This window comes from Pelophylax lessonae (genome assembly GCF_965119305.1).
Source record: "Pelophylax lessonae genome assembly, chromosome: 4".
Classification (NCBI taxonomy): domain Eukaryota; kingdom Metazoa; phylum Chordata; class Amphibia; order Anura; family Ranidae; genus Pelophylax; species Pelophylax lessonae.
In genome coordinates, this window is record NC_138771.1 from 469,032,076 (window position 1) to 469,057,261 (window position 25,186).

At 43.6% G+C, this 25,186-nt stretch overlaps 1 protein-coding gene across 1 annotated transcript in view; it reads right to left on the reverse strand.

Moving 5' to 3' along the window:
- Window positions 1–5,644: 5,644 nt before the first annotated feature.
- Window positions 5,645–25,186, reverse strand: part of PWWP2A (PWWP domain containing 2A) — a 51,452-nt gene continuing 31,910 nt past the window's right edge. Inside the window, exon 4 of the mRNA XM_082253632.1 lies at window positions 5,645–8,066. Coding sequence (XP_082109758.1) covers window positions 6,407–8,066 — 1,660 coding nt within the window. The 3' untranslated portion in view covers window positions 5,645–6,406. The remainder of the gene's footprint in view (window positions 8,067–25,186) is intronic.

A 25,186-nucleotide genomic window follows, 5' to 3' on the forward strand; every position in this document is an offset into this window, starting at 1 on the left:
CTAACTGTGGGGGGGGCATGGCTTCTGAGATGACCATAGAGACATGTGATCCTATATAGCAGGATCACATGAGCTCTGTGATCATCCCAGGGAGAGGGACAGTTGGCTGTGTTTACAACAGCCGACCGTTCTCTCTCAGCGGGGACTGATCGCGGGTGTCAGGTGGCAATCGCAGCCGCCTGACACACGCATCGGCTTCCCCACTGACGAGCAGGGACGGGAGCGCGCTGGCGGCACGCACTCACCTCCTAGACTCCAAAAGCGGATTCGTGTGTCAGGCGGGCGGTTGCAAACTGGTTAAATGAGGCCTAAACACTTAAATTATCTGAATGGGGGGGCCTAAGAGTACCTTCTGTTTTTTTAAAAGAAAAAAAACTAAAAGATGAAGCCAGAATTATGAAATACTCAACACATAATGGTCCACTCTCAGAAGAATGTAAACTAACAAAAAAAAAAATGTATATACATATATATATATATATATATATATATACACACACACACACACACACACACACACACACACAATTGTGCTCGTACGTTTACATATCCTGGCAGAATTTAGGATTTCTTGCCAGTTTTTCAGAGAATATGAATGATAACACAAACTTTTCCTTCACTCATGGTTAGGGTTTGGCTGAAGCCATTTATTATCATCAATCAACTGAGTTTACTCTTTAAATCACGACAACAGAAACTACCCAAATGACCCTGATCAAAAGTTTGCATACCCCAGTTCTTAATACTGTGTATTGCCCCCCTTTAAAATCAATGAAACGAAGTCTTTTGTGGTATTTGTAGAGGAGGCTCTTTATCTTCTCAGATGGTAAAGCTGCCCATTCTTCCTGGCAAAAATCCTCCAGTTGCTGTAAATTCTTGGGCTGTCTTGCATGAACTGCACATTTGAGATCTCCCCAGAGTGGCTCAATGATATTGAGGTCAGGAGACTGAGATGGCCACTCCAGAACCTTCACTTTATTCTGCTGTAGCCAAGGACAGTTTGACCTGGCCTTGTGTTTAGGATCATTGTCATGTTGGAATGTCCAAGTACGGCCCATGTGCAGCTTCCGGGCTGATATATGTAAATTTTCCTCCAGTATTTTTTGATAACATACTGCATTCATCTTGCCATCAATTCTGACCAAATTTCCTGTGTCTTTTGTAGCTCATGCATCCCCAAAACATCAGCGATCCTCCTCCATGTTTCACAGTAGGAATGGTGTACCTTTCATCATAGGCCTTGTTGACTCCTCTCCAAATGTAGCGTTTATGGTTGTGGCCAAAAAGCTCAATTTTGGTCTCATCAGTCCAATTGACTGACGAGACCATCAGTTTTTTTGAGGCTTGGTCAGAAGGTTTGAGGCTTGGTTCTGTGCTGTTTGGCATATTGTAAGCAGGATACTTTGTGGCATATTTGTAGTAATGGCTTTCTTCTGGCGACTCAACCATGCAGCCCATCTTTCTTCAAGTGCCTCCTTATTGTGCATCTTGAAACAGCCACACCACATGTTTTCAGAGAGTCCTGAAGTTATTTGTGGGTTTTTCTTTGCATCCCGAACAATTTTCCTGGCAGTTGTGGCTGAAATTTTAGTTGGTCTACCTGATCGTGGTTTGGTTTCAACAAAACCCCTCATTTTCCACTTCTTGATTACAGTTTTAACACTGCATATGGGCATTCTCAATTCCTTGGATAACTTTGTATATCCCTTTCCCGTTTATACAGTTCAACTACAACTTCCCGCATATCCTTTGATGATTATTTTGCTTTCCTCATGACTCAGAATCCAGAAACGTCAGTGCAGCACTGGATGAAAGATGCAAGGGTCTGTCAGGAGTCCAGAAACTCATTGACCTTTTTATACACACACACACTAATTACAAGCAAACAGATCACAGGTGAGGATGGTTACCTTTAATAGCCATTCAAACCCCTTGGTGTCAACTTCTGTGCATGTTATCAGGCCAAAATCACCAGGGTATGTAAACTTTTCATCAGGGTCATTTGGGTAGTTTCTGTTGTCATTAGGATTTAAAAAGAGTAAAACACAGTTGATCGATAACAAATTGCTTCAGCCAAACGCTAACCATGAGGGAAAAAAGTTTTCGTATTATTCATATTCTCGGAAAAATAGCCAAGAAATCATAAATTCTGCCAGGGTGTGTAAACTTATGAACACACACACACTGCATCTGTAAAGTATTCACAGCGCTTCACTTTTTCCACATTTTGTTATGTTACAGCTTTATTCCAAAATGTATTAAAATTATTTTCCTCAAAATTCTACAAACAATACCCCCATAATGACAATGTGAAAGCAGTTGGTTTGAAATCTTTAAATCCCAAGTATTCACAGCCTTTGCTCAATACTTTGTTGAAGCCCCATTTACAGCTTCAAGTCTTATTTGAGTATGATCCTACAAGCTTGGCATTCCTATATTTGGGGAGTTTCTCCCCATTTCTTTGCAGGACCTCTTAAGCTCCATCAGGTTGGATGGGGAGCATCTTGGTCACCTCCCTGACTAAGGCCCTTCTCCCCTGATCACTTTGGCAGGACGGCCCACTCTAGGAAGAGTCCTAGCGATTCCAAACTACTTCTATTTATGGATAATAGAGGCCACTGTGCTCATTTTGACCTTCAATGCTACAGAAATTTTTCTGCACCCTAATACAATTCTCTCTCGGAGGTCTACAGACAATTCCTTGGACTTCATGGCTTGGTTTGTGCTCTGACATAACTTAACTATGAGACCTTCTATAGACAAGTGTGTGTCTTTCCAAATCATGTCCAATCAACTGAATATACCACAGGTGGACTCCAATTGTAGAAAAATCTCAAGGATGATCAGTGAAAACAGGATGCTCTGAGGAAGAGGCTGAGCCTCGAAACGCATCAGCCGTCATCTCATCGGATATGGACTAATTTATGGACTACTCCTGACATTGGAGCAACTGAGCTTGATATGATCTTTTTTCGCCTAGGTTTGTGAGTAGCCATTTTATATGTTGCATGAATAAAGCCTGTTAATGAGGATAATGCGCTAGGTCGGTGCGCCCTTTCTTTGTTTCTCTTTGCCTCTAGTATCGTTGGACTACTCCAGTCCGTTTTGGGCAGCAAGACCCTAGCCATCTGAGACGCCAGTTGTGAGTCCCGTGGGGAGTGTGGTCGGGGGGCTTGGATTCTAAGCGCAGGAGAAGGGTGGTATCACCTTATTGTTTTGGAGCAAAGGCTGTGAATACCTTTGTACGTGTAATTTTTTTTGTTTTGAATAAATTTGCAAAGCTTTCAAACAAACTTCCTTTACATTTTCATTATGGGGTATGGTTTGTAGAATTATAATGAATTGAATCCATTTTCGAATAAGGCTTTAACATAACAAAATGTGAAAAAAAAAAAGTGAAGCGCTGTGAATACTTTCCAGATGCTATATATATATATATATATATATATATATATATATATATATATATATATATATATATATATATATATATATATATAAATATATATAAAAAAAAATAGAGAGAGATCTATCATCATAACAGACCAAAAGCAAAATAAAAATATGTATATCCTTATGAAAACCAAAAAATAAATAAAAAAAATTGCAGTTTCTGTTTGCAGGAGAGAATACATGAAAACAAAGTTCCATTTCATGCAATATTAGTGAAATAAAATAGCTGTATTGTATAACGGACAATTCCGCAGTTAAAAAAAAATTTACAGTCATGCTTCTAAATGGCATTCAATTTTTATTCAAAGTTGTAACACCTAAAAACATTCTATATAAAAACAAAAAAAAAAAAAAAAAAAAAAAACATTCAATGCACATTAGTGCCAAATAACATTTCTAAAATAGAAGCTCTTCAGAATACAGCATTAGCATAAATAGATGCAAAACAATCAGGGGTTACACAATACCAGGAAATAAAAATGCTGCCTTGTTCCATGTGTGAGCTTGTTTCGGTACCTGAACACTATATTGGTAGCGATTGGTAAATCGTAATCACTAATCTTTGCATCGTGGTATTTAACGCTTTAGGTTTTATTTTCAGAATTTGACACCTTTTACTAGTGCAGTATTAGAAGTTGGTTTCTTGGTATGGTAAACAAATGTCTAGGTTAGATCCTCAACTTATAGCTTGCCTTCAGCATTGTTATAGTTTTGTGAAAGATGCAGCAATCTTGGCAAAAAAACGCTAACATTTATAAAGCAGTGAATAACATTCACTGCAGGTGTATTTTCCTGATGTTCACATTTTAAAATTAGATTGCAGGGAATGCCACATTTGCTTTACTTGCATACCAATATTACATCCAAACCCCCCCCCCCCCTTTTTTTTTTTTTATATAAAAACACCCACAAATAAGCAATCAAAATGAAAAGGATCAGAATTTTACCCATGCACCAGTTTGTATTTGTGCAGTAGGGGAAAACATGACCGCACAATTTTTGAACTTCCGATTTTATAGAAATATTCCAACCTGAATGACCTCTAAATAGAAAAAAAAAAAAAAAAAAAAGTTTTATGATAATGACCAAAGGAAACACAAAAATCCAAATTTTCTCTAACTTTTGAATGTGTATAAACATTATAAAATTAAATAGCAACAAATGATAGAAATACTTACAAAACCCCCTGACCCTAAACTTGCTACCATTATTCACAAAAACATTTAAAAGTAAATGTGAAGCTTATTTTTTTTGTTTTTATTAGATAGAGCAAGCGAAGGCCCATTTTTTTTTTTTTTTTTTTTTACGGTCCTTGTCCCGTCGAATATTTTTTCTTCAATTCCTGCCCCAGAGACAACAGGAAGGAGAAATCTTTACAAAATAGGAGGAAACACCCCCTTTGATAGTTCTCACTAGAATAGGCGTCCCCAGTGGAAGATTTAGTCTTATCTGTCATTCCAGTGAGAACTCTAAAAGGTTATACATTTCATTACACACTCCGTTCTGGAGAAAATGGTGACCACAACAAAGATGGTGCATTGCATCTCTCCAGCAGGAACGGCACAATAAAAATAAATAAAATTTGTAAAATATATATTTATTAAGAAACACATTGCTTTGCACACACTTTTAGGTGAAAAAAAAAATTCTAATCTTGGATTAAAAAAAAAAAAAAAAAAAAAAAAAAAAAAAAACACACAACTGACTAGCATAATTAAATATAACCACAATTTTGATTTAATAATGGTTTTTAATCTATATGGCAAAGATTTAAATTACTGTGTTCCGTTTTATCATACAGCTGAGCATTACACCTTTAGAAGTGCCAATTCTCTCTGAATGCATATTTCATCCCCAAATTTTGTGATTGGAATAGATCCACAGGTGTGCGCACAGGGTGTGCCTGGGCACACCCCAATTACCCTGTGTGGCGCAGATTTTCCCTGTTTTAACCCCTAACGGGGCTCTTACAAAATTTGTAAAAAACAAAAAAAAATAAAAAAACTACTGACCCATCCACTGTCCTACTGAAACCATCCACTGCTCTGACACCGTCAATATAAATACACATGCACACACACGTGTGTTTTTGGTCTTTGAGGTGCACACCTATGAATGTAACCTTCATTATGTGCAAAAGCAGTTGCAAAGTTTTCTCAGTAACACACAACAAAAATCAGATTTAGTGGCTTTTATTTACACTTTTTGTACATTTCAGAGCAATACAGTTACATTTGTTTCATAATTTCTGACCTGCAAACAGATACCTTAATGAAAAACAAACTGGAAAAAAATATGCATTTGATAGATACATCCAAAAATGTAACAATGAGACATTTAACAAATCACAACATGTCTTAATTAGAACATATCTTAAAAAGGAGCAAGGAGAAAAATCTGATTTTTTTTTATATCCTTTTTAACAATTCTGTTCAATATGACCATTTCACACTGGCCACATTTATTTTAAGGTTTGATCTAAACTTTCGCCCCAATAATAAATTTAAGAAATAAAAATGCTACACTGTAAATCTAACGTATGTACATTATATTTTCTTTATAACATGAATACACTATCACAGGTGATCGAATAAATGACAAACAGGCAGTAAAAAAAACAAAAAAAAATTTGTACACTTGGCAGGTCCACTAGGCAGGGGCTATGGCAAATACATGAACGTGGTGCCATTTTAAGCCTGTTCAATAGAGACCTGTCGTTGCATAAATAGTTAATTTTGTTCCTTTCGGGTATCTTTAGTGAAGTGAAATTTGGGCTACCACAAATGAAGCTCTGCAGACTTTTAAACAAAAAAAAAAAAAAAAAAAAAATGGGAGGAGATCTCACTCCAGCCAAGACCACATAAAAAAAAGTTAATATTTATATGTCTAAGCTATGAAAGAAAAAAAAAAAAAAACCCCACTAAGCTTGCCTACCTTACGTGTGTGGCAGGGATCACGTTTCAAATTGTGTCAGAAGGGCCCGCACTTCTGGGGTGAGCTGCTTGGCAGCCTTGGCTGCCTCTGTGATGGCCTTGCGGTAAAGACCTTTTCTCTTCTTGTTAAATCGTGACTGGAAGTTTTCTAAAAAGGGGGACAGCTGTGACAAAGCAAGAAACGAGGTGGTTGGGGACCCAAACCATGATATGCGGGCCTCCTGCCGCACAAGCAGGCCGTTATCTTTTCGACTGACAGTTATGGTAAGAATACGGGCAGGCCACCAAGGGAAGCCATATATCTTGGCCCATACAATGTCCCCAACACATATGGTCCTGCCATCAGGGGTCAGGCATTTAGAGACATTTTTGGAAAACACCTTTATTTTCAAGGAATTGCTCAACTTTTTCTCTTCTTTTGAAGAGGAGGAAGATGATGAAGAAGGTGGTGCATGCATGCTGCCTGGGGGGAAATCAAAGTTTTCAGTAGAACTACACTCAGAGTGGATGGATTTCAAATCATCTGTACTATCACTACTACATACTGAAGCACTGGAAGAGTCTGCTTTCGTTTGATTAAGGGTCATGTAAACTGTAATATTGCTTTTGCTGTCTCCCTTGCTCAGTGTTTGCTGCTCATCCTGTTCGACAGGCGGTACACAGACACTCGTGTTCTGAATATCACTGCTGGCCTCTTGAGGGCCATTTGAAGGGGCCTCACCTGCTGAACGGGTGGCAGTGTGGCGGGTCTGGGGCTTGATACCAATCTTGCTGCTTCGCAAACTCTCAAGTCTGATCTTGAGCGAAGAGTCATTCTCCTCGTTGCGGTACCTCTGAGGTTTTATACGTAGTCTTGGTGGAAGAGTCCCTGAGCTAGTATTCTGAAGGCGTCGTGTAAAGTGGACTTTGTTGTGGGTGTTTTTAGAGGACGATGCTTCCTTTTGCTTTTTCTGTGCCTTTTCTTTGGCCATTTTTAATACTTCCCTTGCCTTTACATGTTCCATATTTTTGCTCTGCAGTACCTTTTTTGTGTGCAGCTGGGCTTTTGTGGTATGCGTTTGGGAGGCCACTTTGACCACTTTTCCGCGGCCATGGCTAAGATTTGTAACCTTGGACACTGAATTCCGCTTCTGGCTTTCATTCTGACTTTTCCCATTTACTTTGTGATCAGTTTTGAGTTTTTTATTCACAGTAGTTACACTTTCATGCCTCCTCCGCTTTCCTTCTTCTAGTTTAAAAGAGTCCGTACCAGTCTTCCTGACCTCCTTTTTATCTGCCACAACATTTTTACATTTGTCACATAATACCTGCCTGGGCCTTAGTTTGATAGCGTTCATTATCGAAGTGGGTTCTTCCCTGTAGATTTTCTTTTTCAGTCTCTTGATTTTACGTGGAGGAGGTTGAGGTATTGACTGGTTATAAGTGTCCCTGATAAACAAAGGAGGGGGGTAAGGAGCTCCTTCATGAAAAAGTGGAGGAGGCTTTGAAGTCCACAGGTTATGAACTCCACAGGGCTCACTGGATTGGACGGGAGAAGCATCTGCAGTTCCATCCTCGTTATGAATTTCTTTTTTCGGGTCTTCCTGGAATGATGTGCTTTGAACCTGGATAGGTTCCTCTGGTTTGTTTTTGTAGTCTCGCTTAGGATGAACTGTTACAGGGATTCCATGAGGTCCAAACCTTAAAAGGATAAAGTCACAGCATTAGTAAAGTGCAGTTCTCACATTCAAAATATATTAACGTCACATTTCTTCTATTTGCAGAATTTAGGAGCGCTTAGGTGGCGCCTTCATTTATCCTCACCAGGTGCCCAACATGCTAGCTACAATTTGGCCTCAAGCCTCACTGCTAGGGGAAATAGCCTAGGGCTAGGGGCATGCTCATAAAGATAAGTTACAAGTAGGTACCATGCCGGCATTAAGAACATGTGGTTTTTAACCATACATCCCTATGACCAGCACTGTAGTGATAAGGTCCGATGTCCGATCTTAAAATTCATAGAGCAACACCCCCCTTCTTTACTGCACACTCAAACTGCATGAATACTAGATTTTAAAGTGATTGTAAAAAGAAACCATTTATACTTACCTGCTCTGTGCAATGTTTTTCACAGAGCAGCCCGGATACTCTTCTCTGCTCCCCCTGCTGGACCCCTCCCCCTTGCCAAGAGGCTCCATAGCAAGCTGCATGCTTGCTCCCGAGCCACCTCTCTGCGTTCATAGAACACAAAGCGTGGCTCAGCCCCGCCCCCCCCCCCCACTCCCACCTCACTGGCTGTGATTGACAGCAGCGGAAGCCAATGGCTCCTGCATCTCAGGTAATCAGCAGGAGGGAGAAACTTGGGTCTCGTGCAAATCGCTGGATCAAGATCGGGCTCAAGTATTAGGGGGGCTGAGGGGAGAGCTGCACACTGAAGGTTTTTACCTTCTCGCATAGAATGCAATAAAAAAAGGAAAAAAAAAAAAAAAAAAAAAAAAAAACCTTCATCCTTTACAGCCACTTTAAAAATATGAATGCAAGCAGAATTTTTCTGTTGGTCTTCCAAAGGGTTGAACCACTTCAATACAGGGCACTTTCACCCCCTTCCTGCCCAGGCCAATTTTCAGCTTTTAACACTGTCGCATTTTGTGTGGCCATGCAATACTGTACCCAAACAATTTTTAACAGAGAAACAGAGCTTTCTTTTGGTGGTATTTGATCGCCACTGGGTTTTTTTTTTTTTTTTTATATATATACACTAAATAAAAAAAAGACCAAGAATTAAAAAAAATAAAAAAAAAGTTTGTTTACGTTTAAGTTATAAAATTTTGTAAATAGATTTTCTCCTGCACTGAGCACTGATGAGACTGCACTGATGGGCACTGATGAGGCACTTATATGCAACACTGATAGGCGGCACTGATATGCAGACCTGATGGGTGGCACTAATAGGCAGCACTGATAGGCATTACTAATGGGCACCGAGTGGCATCTTTGATAAGCACTGATAGGCATCCCTGGTGGGGCTTTAGTGGACATCCCTGATGGGTCCGCACTGATAATCAATGCGCTGATTATCAGTGCAGACCCCCGTCAGGAAAGCCACCAATCGGCTCTCCTCTACTCTCACCTTGTCAGCGCGAACTGAGGAAAGCCGATAAACGGCATTTACTGGTTACCATGTGATCAGCTGTGATTGGACACAGCTGATGACATGATAAAGAGCCTACGTCATAGGCTCTTTACCAGGATCGGAGATGCGGTGTGTCAGTGAGGCATGCAAAGGAATTGAATGGATGAAATGGCCTCTAGTAGAGAAACCAGCCTCAACGCTTGCCCAAGTGTATAAAATCCAAAATAAGTGAATTGTGCTGTCTGTGCACATGTGTATCAAAATCAATGAGCAAATGCAAAAAATACAATTGTATTTGCTCATTGATTCTGATACACATGTGCACAGACCGCACAATTCACTTATTTTGGATTATATACACTTGGGCAAGCGCTGAGGCTGGTTTCTCTACTAGAGGCCATTTCATCCATTCAATACCCTAGTCTTCAGCTGCTGCACATCTGCTCAACATAGATTTTAGCACCCACAAAAACATATAGGCCTTTACATCCAGTGGCGCGAGGGCCAACCCCAACAATGTATAATATTTACATGCAAGGGAATTTACTTACTTCTGAGGTTTTGGCCTGGGACACAGGAAAAGCAACACAAATTTCTTCAAATGAAAATCCGAGACAACCTTTGGAAGGAACGACAGACAGGGGCGAAGAACCACCTTATCCCTGTGAATCACCAGGTAAGGTGGACAGGATAACACCACCATTTCTGACACCCTGCACGCAGAGGTGATAGCCACTAAAAAGGTCACCTTCTGGGACAGCGTAAGCAGGGGAATCTCCTGAATATTCTCAAAGGGAGGCTTCTGTAGAGCTGAACGCACCAAAGATTCCAAGGCGGCAAAGGAACCCGCACTGGAGGAACCAAATGTCGGACACCTTAAAAGAAAGGTACACACCAGGGAGTGTGTGGTCAAAGGTTGTTGGAAGAAGACTGCCTAAGACGGCACCTGGCCCTTGATGGTACTCCAGGCCAATTTCTGTTCAACATCCCGTTGAAGGAAGATCAAGATCCGAGCCACCGAGAAGGAGCGAGGAAGAACCCCAAGAGACTCACACCATGCAATGCAAGTCTTCCACGTACGATGGTAGATCTTCCTAGAGGTAGAGATGTCCTAGCTTTTAACAGTGTAGGAATCACCGACTCAGATAAACCCCTATCCTTCAGCACCTGGCGTTCAACAGCCAATCTGTCAAAGCCAGCTACTGTAAAGCAGGATGGAAGATCGGTCCTTGGGACAGCAGATCCTCCCTTAGAGGAAGCGGCCAAGGAACGTCGGCGACTAGCCGCACCAGATCGGCGTACCAAGCCCAGCGAGGCCAGTCCGAAGCCACGAAGATGACCAGAATCCCTTCTGCAGAATGCTTGCCAAGGACGCCTCCCCAGCCAGAAAGACTGGCATCCGTGGTGACCACTATCCAATACAAGGGGAAGAAGGAATTTCTCAAAATAAAGTGCCGGAGAACAAAGCCACCATATTAGGGACTCCTGTACGCCGACTCAGCCGGATCAGATTGCCCAGGGATGGCGAAGTCTTGTCCAACTTGGTCAGAATTTCCCATTGCAGGGACCTCGTATGGAACTGTGCAAACAGAACCACCTCGAAGGTCGACACCATCAGGCCCAGCACCCGCATGCAAGTCTGGAGGGATGACCATTTGTTGGACTGCAGGAGGCGAATTGCAGCCTGCAATTTCTGGAGTTTGTCCAGAGGAAGGAGCACTCTGGCTAAGGCCGAGTCCAGAGTGAGGCCCAGATAGTCCAGCTTTTTGGAGGGAACCAAAGCAGACTTCTGAAAATCCAGAATCCAGCCGAACTCCCGCAGAGTTCGTTTTGTGATCTCCAGGTTCTCCACCAGAGCAGAGGGAGACTCCACTTGCAGAAGGAGATCGTCCAAGTAGCCCAGTACTGCGATCCCCTGTTGGCATAGCAAAGCTAGCACAAACCAAAAGAATTTGGACCGCACTCGGAAATATATGAAATCAAAGATGTCTTTTATTCCTCATAAACAAATCCATAAAGACAGTGCATCAAGGGACATGCCAGGTTGACGCGTTTCACGTCCCTTGATGCACTGTCTTTATGGATTAGTTTATGAGGAATAAAAGACATCTTTGATTTCATATATTTTCGAGTGCGGTCCAACTTCTTTTGGTTTGTGCTAGTTCTGGATGGCGGATCTGACCAGCACCGGGATACTTGGCCTCACCTGAGCGGCTTCTCTCTCCTATTCATACATAGCAAAGCTAGCACCAGGGCTAACACATTTGTGAAGACCCAAGGAACAGATGAAAGACCAAAAAGGGTAATGCCACAAACTGATAATGCTTCTCTCCCACAGCACAGCCGAGAAAACGCAGGTGCTTGGCACATATTGGAATGTGAAGGTAGGCATCCTTTATATCGATAGAGGAAGAAATCCGACGCAGGGATGCCACCACAGTTCTAAAGGACTCCATTCTGAACTTCTGTACCCGCACAAAGCAGTTTAGCGCATCGAGGTCCAGGACTGGATGCACTTTGCTTTCCTCCCTGGGAACTGAACAGGTTTGAGTAAAAACCCTGAAAACGTTCCAAGGTCAGAACCGAGAAAATCACCCCTTGAAGGAACAGGTCTTGTACCACCTCAAACAAGCCCTGTAAGTGGCCAGGGGACAGGCGCAAGTTGGAAGGGAAAAAAAACCTTGCCGGAGGGACAAGAGCGAAATTCAATCTTGTAGCCAGACTGAATGACTTTGTGGCTTGCCAGAGACCAGGTTTGTTTGGATCCTCCAGAAGAGGCCCTGAAAGGCTTTGCGCCCTTGTCAAGTCGACCCTGATGGACGAAAAAACTTCTTATAAGCTTAGAAGGAAGGCCCACGTCTATGACGAGTTCCCTTGCCCTTAGTAGCCTGCGGAAGATAAAGTACTCTTCCCCCTGTGAGACCTTTAATGATGTCATCCAGGGTAGCTCCAAACAGCCAATCTCCTTAAAAAGGAAGGTGGGTCAAGGCCTTTTTTGAAGTCTGATCTGCAGACCAGCACTTGAGCCAAAAAACACGCTAAAGGACCACTGCCAAAACAGAGGTGAGCCATCAGAAGAGTCGTATCCAAAGAGGCATCACAGAAACTGCAGCCCCTGGACCAGGCCCACCAGCTTGGCAAAGGCAGGGGTTGAGCTGTTCCCCCTTCAGGTCACGGTGTAGAAGCTTAGTCCACTTGGTCAGAATTTGCAACACTAGGGCAATGGTGATTACCGGCCTTATTGCCGAACCAGCCAGAACATACATAATGCGGGCCACAGCCTCCGCCTTCTGGTCAGCTGGATAATTAAAAGAAGGGACTCCTTATAGAGGTAACGCCTAGTAAAGCGCTTGGGGACGCTTTGGCCGTCCCCACTCTTTAGTGACAATTTTGGCAAAATAGGCAGGGAAAGGAAACACCTTTGCCGCTCTGGATGGCTTGAGATTGCCAAAAGGGTACCTGCACCTCCGTCGCAGCTTCAGCTGCGTCCTCTATCTCCAGGGTCTCACGCACAGATACAATCAGTGCATCCACCAGCACCTTTTCGTGCACTGTCTCAGACGTGGAGGGATCATCCTCACTATCAGAGGATTCTAGGCACATGGTTGCGGACCCAGCAGGGTGACCCACGTCCGCGACGGCTGAACCAGATTCAGGATCTGATGATGAAACAGATGAGGCAGGGGGCGCTTTTTGCAAGCCCGGGACACAAGTTACTCCAGGACCACCGTCAGTGCATGGATGATGGATGGTTGGACACGGAGGGCCCCGCAGCCTCAGAGAGGGGATCAGGTGGGGAAATGTGCTCCAAAAGACTTCATGAGTCACCAGGCGGACCCCACAAAAAGTGTAACACTTCTAAGCTTCAACCTCCACAGCGCTGGCACCACCACCTGGTCGCCAGGCACAAAGCACCAAGCTATCTTCAGCAGAGAGGGAGGACCCCACTAGACTCACAACCCGCAGAAACAGGCACCTGCAGCCACCAGGAGAATCTGCACTACACATGCAGCGATCAGGAAGTAAAATGATCCAGGAGTCAGCACCAGGGGATGAGGAGGTGCTCCCGCCGCCAAAATTGCCACCTGTCAGGGCCGCCACTATATCAAATGGCAAACCACAAGAAAATGGTCGCTGGATTACACAAACATGGCCGCCATGTATAGAAACACCCACGCTCACACCCTACAACAAAATGGCAGCCTCACACGGCACCAAGAGGCTTGCCGGGACCCATGAGGGAGACCAGGCCTCAAGGACAGATCAAGGCAGGTTGGGGACCCCAAGCAGGAGCCCTCACCAGGTACAACCCCCCCCTCCACCCAATTGATCGCTGGCAGCACCCCCCCCCCCCCCAATCGCCAGTTAAAGTATCCCAGGAAACTGGCCGGATACACCAAATGGGCCCCTAGTGTGGCGGGGGGGTGCCTGCAGAAAGCAGAGGAACACAGGGGTCCGACTGTCCCACGTCCACCCCAAAAGCCTCCAGGGGGAAGGGGGGACAGCTACTCACCATAACCCATGGGTGTAGCCAGAATTTATTTTCTGCCTAGTGTCCTACTCCTGTAAGAGGCAGTATAACCCAATGGTTATGAATATCAGGAGCTGTGTCCATCAATGAACGAAAAATAAATCAGTATTTAATAGAAAATTACTCAGAAGCCCCGAACAATTTTTTTTGAAAATGCATTTATTTTTACATTGACCCTTTAATTTTTTTTATCACTTTTCCTATCACAAGAAAAGTAAACATCCCTTGTGAGAGAAATAAGGCATAACAGGTCCTCTATAAAGAGACAACTAGGGTCTATAAGGCCCCGGATTTCTCCTCTACCCTGGAAAGCATGAAATAAGGGGGGGGCACACACCGCATTAATCTTTGCTTTCCAGGAGAAAAAAAAAATGGCAGTGTTTATATCAGCTGGAGCCAGAAGGGACGTCCTGACATAGCTTCTGGCCTCCCATGATCATAGAGATGGCCGGGTACCATCTGATTCACAGCCAGCTAAGTGGTAACCTGCTTCTGCTGGATTGGATCTCAAGCTCTCCAATCACACGGGAGAGCCCAGAGGCGCCAGTGAGGGTAAATACTTCCATGGCTTTTATATGACTGGGAATCGCTGGCTGAAAAGAAAGATACCGGGATGATGCCTGTAGCTGCAGGCATCATCCTGATATTACTTTGAAAATTACTTCGAACCCCCAAACAAAGAAAAATACACTTTTTTAAATTAAAAAAGAAAAAACATTAAAGTTAGCTCAATTTTTTTCTAGAATGTGAAAAATAATGTTACGCCGAGTTGATACCCAACATGTCATGCTTCAAAATTGCGCACGCTCGAGGAATGGCGACAAACATTGGCAATTCAAAATCTCCATAGGCGGCAAGTCAAAAATTTCTACAGGCTATCAGTTTAGCGTTACAGAGGAGGTCTAGGGCTAGAATGATACACAAAATGAGGTTGAAGGATTGTAAGAGGTGCATGAAAGTCAGCCAGCCCCCAGTCTGATGTACTCACCCTCCAGTCTGTCACCAACCAAATAAAACCTGTCTCCTGGTACAAAGAACAGGGGTTTAGTCGACACACATTTGCAAACGCATGTGAAAGCTGCAGAGCCACTTCACGGCACCCTGTTATATCTGCAGTCCTACACTCCTAATTTAGTGTCCTCACACTGGAGGCACATGGCCGCTAATGGGTGGATGGGGGAACCGGTGAGAGGGAGACAGCCCAACCTCCCCCAACCCATCCACGACTGGCTGTTGTCTCAAAGACTCAAATAATTAGGTTTATAACCATGGTGCAAACTGGAAAAGAAAAAGGTTTTATTTGGTTGGTGACAGACTGGAGGGTGAGTACATCAGACTGGGGGCTGGCTGACTTTCATGCACCTCTTACAATCCTTCAACCTCATTTTGTGTTTTGTTATAGGGATGGAGACGCCGGGCAACACCAGCTTGGGTCTCATATAAAGTCCCACCTAGTCCAATATGTTTAAGCAACCAGGGATGGAGACGCCTTGCTTACAGCTTGGTGCCTCATATAAAGTCCCACCGTGCGATTTTCGTGCGTTTTTGGTGGATGCAGTTTTGATTTGACTTTAGTGTTTTCCGTATACAGGGATGGAGACCAATAGCATGACCTGCTTGTCTCATATAAAGTCCCAAAAGGAAATTAGGGATTTCAAAGGCAGTGAGCTTTACAGGCCATGCCCCATACATAAAATCCCTTCCTATCTATATGCTGCATCCACCAAGGGGATGGAGGTGTAATGCTTTTCAGCTGGTCTTTTCCAGTTTGCACCATGGTTATAAACCTAATTATTTGAGTCTTTGAGACAACAGCCAGTCGTGGATGAGGATGGGTTGGGGGAGGTTGGGCTGTCTCCCTCTCACCTGTTCCCCCATCCACCCATTAGTGGCCATGTGCCTCCAGTGTGAGGACACTAAATTAGGAGTGTAGGACTGCAGATATAACAGGGTGCCGTGAAGTGGCTCTGCAGCTTTCACATGCGTTTGCAAATGTGTGTCAACTAAACCCCTGTTCTTTGTACCAAGAGACAGGTTTTATTTGGTTGGTGACAGACTGGAGGGTGAGTACATCAGACTGGGGGCTGGCTGACTTTCATGCACCTCTTACAATCCTTCAACCTCATTTTGTGTTTTGTTATAGGTAAGGAGACGCCGGGCAACACCAGCTTGGGTCTCATATAAAGTCCCACCTAGTCCAATATGTTTAGGGCTAGAATGATTGCTCTCACTCTATACGTCACGTGTGGTTGGAACACAGTTTACATATGTGGGCGCGACTTGCGTATGCGTTTGCTTCTGCGCGTGAGCTAACAGTGACAAGGTGCTTTAATTTTTTTCCCCCCCCAATTTATTTTATCTATTTTTACACTGTCCCTTAAAAAAAAAAAAAAATGGATCACTTTTATTCCATTACAAGGAATATAAACATCCCTTGTAATAGAATAAGCAGGAAAGGTCCTCTTTAATGCGAGATCTGGGTCAAAAACATCTACACTAAAAAAAAAAAAAAAAAAAAGTCATTTTTTTTTTCCAAGATGAAAAAAAAAAAAAAAAGGGGGGGCCCTTTAAGGCCGTTGGGAGGAAGCTCTGGACCTCCAAGGCCATAGGGTCCAGTGGGGGCCATCTTGCCCTCACTCGACTTCCTGTCTAGGAGGAGAAAGGACCTGATCGTTTTCCCTGCTACCGACGGGTCCGGTAAGCAGGCAAAACAACCGGAGAGGGGGCACCTCCCCCACCGCCCATAAAGGTGATCCCGTGGTGAATATGCCGCTGGGACCACCTTTATGTTACAGTGGACTGCACGTCGTTTAAAAAAAAAAAAAAAAATGGTGTTATGGCACCGACGTATATACACGGTGGGTGATCGGGAAGTGGTTAATGCAGAGCTCCATACAAAAGGGGAAGCTCTGCATATCTGCCTCCTAAACCCCCTCGTGTGCGGAGAGGGAGATGTCAGAGCCCCATGCATCTCTATGGGGGAATCGGATGAGAGCAGACCGCCGTCCAGGGGATCCAATCCCCTGGACGGATGGAAAATAGGGTTTCCATCCTTCCGGATTTCACGGAGAGGATCGGATGCGGTCAGCAGACATGTTTCCGCTGACATCCGCTGCCCCATAGGGATGCATGGGGGATCCGATCAGATCCGCCTAAAAAAACTGACAGGCGGATCTGATCGGATCGCTCGTATGAAAGGACTCTTAATCTATTGCAGCCACCACATCCAAGAATTAGCAAGTGTAATATTACATTTTTGTCCTTGGGTTTAGATACATTTTAAGATCAGAACAAAGTAAACGATAACATAGGTAGCATTTTTTTTTCTGGCAGATGTTCTATAACCAGGAAACGCTTAACCTGGCAAAACAATGTGGCAGGTGAGAACCTTGTAAAAGGAGTTGATTTGCCCCCACCAAAAACAAAGTGTGCTTTTATTTACAGACCATAGCAGATTTTTTTTAAGTCAATATAAAATGAATAGTAGTTAGTTAAACAAAGGCCTCACATGAACATACGTTTTCCTGGTCTGACTCAGCAGGTGCAAACAGTGGTGTGCAAACATCATTGCAATGAAACTGTGCTAAAGAGCACTTGGCAAATAACCAATTTTTTTACAATAGATCTATACCAAAAAAGCACAGGAAAAAAAACAATAACTGTCTAAATTGTAGTTACATTACAAGGCGTATTAGAGCCCATTCAGACTAGCGCGACTTGTCAGGCGACTTGTCGCGGTAGGTCGTGGTCCATTGAGTAGTACAGGACCCGTTATAATAGGAGAGACACAAGTCGCTCCGATGTAGAAAAAGGGTCCTGTGCTACTTTTGGGGCGACCTGGGAGCGACTTGCATAGACTTCCATTATGTGAAGTCCCTGCAAGTCGCGGTGCACGTGACTTCACAGGTCGCCCCCCGAAGTCGGATCGCCTCAGTGTGAACCGGCTCTTAAAGTCAGCTACCAATCCTGGATACAAGAACTGCAGGGTGATTTCTCTGCCGCAAAGTCACCCAGAAGTGGAAGCGGGTGCCTATCAAAACATGGTACCCGCTCCCCCCCCAAAAGGTACCAAATGGAGGTAGTGGAGTGAAGTGGAGCTTATCCTTTTGGGTGGAGCTCCACTTTAATACCTGCAATCTTACCTCCCACTGCACAGACAGAACTAACAAACAATATACCCAATATTTTCACAGCAGTATGTTAAAGTGCATTTTGGGTTGTCACCAGAAAAGTGAGAGGGGAAATCTTCCAATGGGGCCACTAGTTCTAGTAACCCCTCAGAATTCCCCCTCTTTGGAAAGATTTGTCTTTACTTCCCGTTTTGGAACAGGAAGTGAAGGGAAATCTCCCCAATGGGGACGAAAATGGAAAAACAAAAAAAACCTGACCGGTTACCTTCCCTTACTAAAGTTTTGCCTTTAGTTAAACTGTATACATGGTTTTCACATTTTCTGACACAACCCCAGCTGAATTTACCATATGCACTTTATAGTATCCATTTTTGCGATATCCTGTAAGAGCCAATCCACTAAGATGACTGCACCCATTTTGAGGCTGGTGTTCATTTAGAACCAGCCAACCAACTAGACTGTTGATCCTCCACCAAAAAAAAAAAAAAAGGAAATCTCCAGCACTAAAAGTCAGGAAAAGTAATTTCCAGGTGAATGCCTCCTATACACTCACTGTGCCCCCCACTCCCTCAATTTAGTGAAATTACATGCACAACTATATAGGATGTATATTTTCTGATTGGACAGGCCGTTACAATTCAAAATGTTTAGGCAAAAGTGTAACAAAAAAATAATAATAATAATAGTCAGTACATTTCTGCAATACACAGTTCCCAATGCATTTTTGCTTTTGATCTGCAAAAAAATCTGGTCAACCCCCTAACTACTGTTTTAACTGATGACAGAGTTCCTCTTGTTTAACTGAAATTCCAAGCGGTCAGACATCAAGTCTCTTATGATGGCCATACAGCTCAAATAAATTCAAGCCATGGTTGGCCCTGTTGACACCACCCGGCTCAGCAAACTTCGATCTGAAAAATCAAAGATGCCAGATGGAAAAATGTTACAGCCAACCAGATGGAGTAGCTGCTGTTAGAATAAAACAGACTCCAGAAACTCAAAGAGGCGCTGGGAATTTTTAGACTTTGCAAGTATAGTCAGATAAAAGAAAACTTCAAACAAGCTCAATAGTTCTTGGGAGGCAGCTCAAATACAGCAAGACTTCCCCCCGACACAAGCTTAAACCATAAAAATGGAGGGAGGAGCTTGAGACCAAAATCAACTGTTAATTGTTTCGGGGCACCACCATTCCCTCTTCATCAGCCCTACAAAAATAAGCACAATTCTGAAAAATTATGTCTCGATATGCATATGACTATATACCACACTTGCGGTATACGTTCGTATGTACTGTATATCTAGACCAGTGTTTCTCAACCTTTCAGTCAAGGCACCCTTTAAAATTCTGCACAAATGTTGAGGCACCCTACTCTAAAATGTAAAAAACTAAACTAATAGTCTGATATATTGCTGAACATCCACACATGTATGACACCCAATATTGGAGTTTATTTTTTCTTCCAAAGCTTAAAACACACCTTTGCATATGGTACTGACTAATATTCCAAGGTTTCTCTTCCTCCCTCAGCTAATGTGACCCCCAGTGCTGACAACGAGGGGCAAACAAGGATGCCATGCAGGTGCCTGATGTCCTCCTTATCACCGACAATGTCATTGGTTGTTAGGAGGCCAGCGAATAAAATGTTGTAATGGTGCACAATGAAAACCATTGGCTTTCTGTAACTAAAAGGCGGGCTTGATTCACCCTCTAGTTTGTATACAATTTTTGAGCCAGTTTCGAAATTTTGCCAAGGCACCCCTGAAGAAACTTGAAGGCACCCTGGTTGAAAAAGGCTGATCTAGACACATTTTCCGTATTTTGTTTTTTTTTTTATGGTTTAAGCTGCTGTTGGGTGCCCATCAAGAAACCAAAACAATGTGAAAGGACCCTTAAATCTATTGAAGCAAGGTTGATTGCTCCATCCATGCTGTTTAGCGTAGATCAGCATTTCCCAATTGGGGTTTCCCGGCGTTTGGCCACATCCAAGATGGCCCCCACTACCTGCTGTTTCTGGAAGGTCGGAAACAGCAGAGATCGCGCAACCGTAATCCCATAAGACAGGCGGGACAGTTCTGGACTGGGGGCAGGACCAGGCGACTGCCTGAATGAACTTTTCCCATCGACCAGGAGGTGATTGGCTGCTAGGAGGCGGTCCTAGCAACCAATCACCAGTTCGCTAATATGAAAAGGTAAACCCTTCAGTTCAGGATTGTCCTGCCACCTTCTCCTTGCTCTGTGTAAGGTAGGAGAGTGCAGGGCTGTGAATTTGTGAAGGATGGGGAGCAGGGTCATGTGAAAGGGGCAGTGTTGTGGGGGGGGGGGGGGGATGTGAAGGGGGCAGTGCTGTGGGGGGGGTGTGAAAGGGGCAGTGCTTACCAGATATAAAAAGAATTTGCCAGCAAAAGAACAAACATTACACTCTTCTCATTGAAAGGTTTGCGCTGCTCTACGTCACATTTTTTTGTTGGGGTTCAAAATTTTTGCTGTACCATGTCAAAGGGTTCCACGCCAATAATTAATTGGGAAACCCTGGCGTAGATTAAGGAATCAAATCAGTTTTCCCTTGCTCACTCAGGTGGGCTTAACAAAAGATATCTGTGCGTATGTAAATGACCTTATTTCTGGATTGGAGAAACTCCTCCCTCATCTCTAAACAGAAGGGAAGGTCTTCCGGCAACAAAGAGCTGTTAAGCTGGCCACAGATGGGTCAAAATACAGCCGGTTCAGCAGGAACCAGGTGGTTTTGATTCATCTATGGCTGTTACCACTCAACAGAAGTCAATCTAATTGGCTGCAGACGCTGATCAGTGCATTCTAACAGTGGAGAAGTCCCGCTGCGAGAATACAATGGTATAAACAGGAAGGATTCCTTTATCCACCGCACATGTGTATGGATGGGGGAATTTGTTTGTTTTGTAGTTTGGCCCTTTCACACGGGCTGACTGATCGGGTTCGCCTGTCAGTTTTTCAAGCGGACCCGTTTAGACCCTCTAGTCTCCCCATATGGAGCCGTGGATGTCAATGAACATCTGTCTGTTGACACCTGCTGACAACCGACTATCCACTAGGGACAGACTGATGGGGGATGGATCACCTACCCATCCATCTTGCGGATCGGATGGCAGTTGGGCGTAAACAGACAGGTGGTCTGTTTACATCCACCACCCATAGAGGAGAGTGGGCTGTATCTGTCTGCATAAGTGGAACAGACATAGACCAGCCATCTGCCTGCTCAGCGAGGGTCAGCGGACAGATTCCCTGCTGAGCATGCGGACTCCCAACGGAGCCCGCCCCGTGTGCAAGGGGGCTTAGGCCTGCTGGTTCAACCAATAAAAAAAATAAAAATAAGAAAAAATGGGCAGTCTTAAAATCGAGAAAAAAAAAAAAACACACTCGCTCTCGAGACACTGCCCTGTGTTCACGGTAGCTCAGCCTGCCCCCTCTCTTGGCTGTGATTGGCAGCAATGGCTCCTGCACAATGACCCTCCTTTTGTGATCCCATCTTGGGGTAAGCCAATGGGGCTGTCTGTCCTGACTTGAATTAAAGCTTTATAAACGTTAAAACAAACATCCTTGCGGTGGTACAGAACCAAGGCTGCATGTGCCCAATTTACCCCTATGCCAGTCAAGTGCAGGCCTTGCAGCAGAAAGCTCACCAGAACATAAGCTACAGTGAGCCATTATATTTATTGCAGCAAAGACCCAGAGGGTGATGTTAGTAACAGGTTCACTAAAGTGCACTTCATGCTTCAAAGTCCCATGCTTCCAGATCCCTTTATACACAGAATGTAGCTTGGAACAGCAAGACATGCCGTATCATAATTTAATACAGAGCACTGCAAGGTCCAAAGCAGAAAAGATTTTAACCAGTAAGACAAAAAAAAAAAAAAAAAAAAAAAAAAAAAAATCACACACAAGGACAAACCTCCCGCTATGGTGATTGCAGGGTCAGCTGTCAAAATATCCAAACAGTGTCTGCATCCGATAGATGCAGACGCTGTTCGGCTGCCAGTTTTTTGCCAAGCTACTTTTATTTTTCAATTGAGGGACATCAAGCAGTAGGTGGTCAACAGAACCACAATCTAAGGAAATGTAATCGAGTTCAGTGGGAGCCGGCCAAAATTCACACCATGTATGGCCAGCTTAAGAAAGGACTCATTCTTTACTATGTACACACAAAAATAACATTACCGGTGTGAAAATGTAGGTTCATGCCCCATTAACCTTATACAAGGCATCAGCAAGAGAATTCTTCAGATCTAAACACAAAAACACTTTTTTTTATTCATTCAGGAAGTCATTGTGATTCAGGGAGGTGATGTCCAATGAACATTTACAAAGCTCTGGGTGACGGGGCACATATTTTAAATGATGAGCTAGCTGGCTCTGGGAAAAGAACGGCTACATTCATAGTGGAAGTATGCAGTGCGTGTCAGTGCTCTATTCCCTTTGGGAGAAGAAGGAAGAGAACAGAACAGGAAACATACTGTCACTTCCTGGACACATACCAGGTTCTAATAGGGCTGAGTCTCTGGCTGCCAGAAGCATTGCAGTCTATGAGAATTGCGAGTCCCAAAGCCGTCCTACTGAGCTTTTCTCTATTCCGCAAAAGTACTACCCAAGTCACAGTAATAACCAATGCCAAGTCAGATGAAGTCTCCTTCTGCTAATATCACTCAGTTCCCATACAGCTTTTAGTTTAAAGTGGACCTTTGCTGTCTTCTACAAGATGAATCCCCCCACTTTTCACACCATAATTTTCATACTTTCATATCCCCACACTGCAAGGGTTAACAGCTCATAAGGCCAAGGGGCAAAGGGATAGGGGACAATACTTGCTTTATGCCTCACTCTATTAGGCCTCCTCCATCCATCCATGTAGGCATCTTTCCAGGTCTCTACCAGTCAGTGGCATGCCTGCCTTCCCCATATACAATGTAGGGTGATACTAAAGTCTCAAGGTTATTTTTTCTTTAAAAATAACAAACATGTCACACTTACCTGCTCTGTGCAGTGGTTTTGCACAGAGCAGCCCGATCCTCTTTGGGTCCCTCACCAGCGCTATTGGCCCCTCCCTTCTGTCCAGTGCCCCCACAGCAAGCAGCTTGCTATGGGGGCACCCAAGCCACAGCTCCGTTTCCATTTAGACACAGAGCTGTGGCTAAGCCCCGTCCTGCCCCCTCTCTCTCATTGGCTGACATCAGCAGGAGCAAATTACACCATTGCTGTGTCTCAGCCATTCAGTAGGGAGAGCCCCGGGCAGCCGAGGCACTCGTGCACATCGCTGGATCAAGATGGGGCTCAGGTTAAGTGTTAGTAAGCTTCTACACATGTTCTTTTATCTTAATGCATTAGGACAAAATGTAAAAAAACCTTCTGCCTTTACAACCACTTTAACAGCCCTGCACTGTATATGATGAAGCTAAGGGTTCGCCTAAAGCTGTGGATTGGAGAAAAAAAAAAAGAGTGTAGCACATATGGCAATAGACAGGTGAAAAATAAAATAATGCAATCAAAAACCTGTGTATTGCCGCATAAGCTACATTTCAAACAGTGGTGCTCTCTCCCCTATCGCCGCTTTTTTCTTCAGATGGTTATTGGTGGGACGTACTTCAGACTAAAGCTGCACGATTCTGGATAAAATGAGAATCAATTTTTTCTTTGCTTAAATTAAAATATCACGATTCTCGATGTAACAGTGTCTTTTACATTATAAAAAAAAAAAAGTGGGCTAACTTTACTGTTTATTTTTATTTTTTTTGTTAAATTCATTAAAGTGTATTTTTTCAAAAAAATTGCGTTTGAAAGACTGCTGCTGCAAATACAGTGAGATATAAAATATTGCAACGACCACCATTTTATTCTCTAGGGTCTCTGCTAATAAAATAATATATTTTATTATACTTCATACAAGTGTCAAAGTCTAAGTCTTAAGTCTTTAAGTGGTTAAAGCGGAGTTCCACCCAAAAGTGGAACTTCCGCCTTAAGTACTCCTGACATGTCACGTTTGGCATGTCTTTTTTTGCAGGGGGGGGGGGGGTACCTAGTTTTGAAAGCTCCCCCCTCCGCTTGGGCTGCCTAGGCAGCTAGAGTGGAAGATCTCCTCCCCCCCTCTGCAATCTTCTGGGACAGGTCAGAGATCTCCGAAGATCGTCTGGCCATTCAGGAGGCGCAGCGGGACTTTCGCAGTGCGCATCCGGCTGTGAAGCCGCAAGCATGCTGCCCCAGAATAAGCACATAGAAGATAGAAAAAGAAAAAAAAACACACCAAACACCACAAGAATTATGAATGACAAGTGTACTAGCCCAAAAAAGAAATAAATAAATATGTATGGAAAGGCACCCTTATAACACTGAAAGGATCCTTCCAATCTAGGCAACATCAATCAAGAAGTGCAATAACTTAAAATATTCTATTTTAGTGCACCAGTCTTGGTAAAGAAACACAAAAGCACAAAGCTAAAGAGAAAAATGTCTTACGCTAAAAAGGAGGTGCTTGGCTACCAGCGCTCAACCACTCAAAATCGATTAAAAACAGAGATGGTGGTATTGTACGTAAAATAAACCATGGGAACATAGCCTGCAATCAACAATATCGACAAGCAGTGGAAGAACGGGGGGTTAATGAGTGGGTAGCCCGTTAACTAGACAAAGAAAACTAGCAGACTAGGGGTGTCACTGTCAGAGAAGGGACTCCATCTGTGAAAAAAATAATGAGTGGGGGAGGGGAGACAGCACAACCACTCTAGTGTAGTAAGTGCCAACCAATTTTAATAAAAAAGGATGAAAATATGTAGACTCACAAAAGTCCATGAGAAGCACCTGCTCACTTGGTACAGAAAGCTTTGCACTTATCGGAGCAGAGAACTTTCCCCTAAGCACCCAATCCTATTTTCTACATGCCCTCTTCACATAATATATGTGGGGTAGTGCCCAGAAAAATGCAGCTCAGACATGGTATGAGTAAGCCCTTATATCATTGATTGATTGATACAGCATATCACGCCAAGATGTAATAACTTGTTT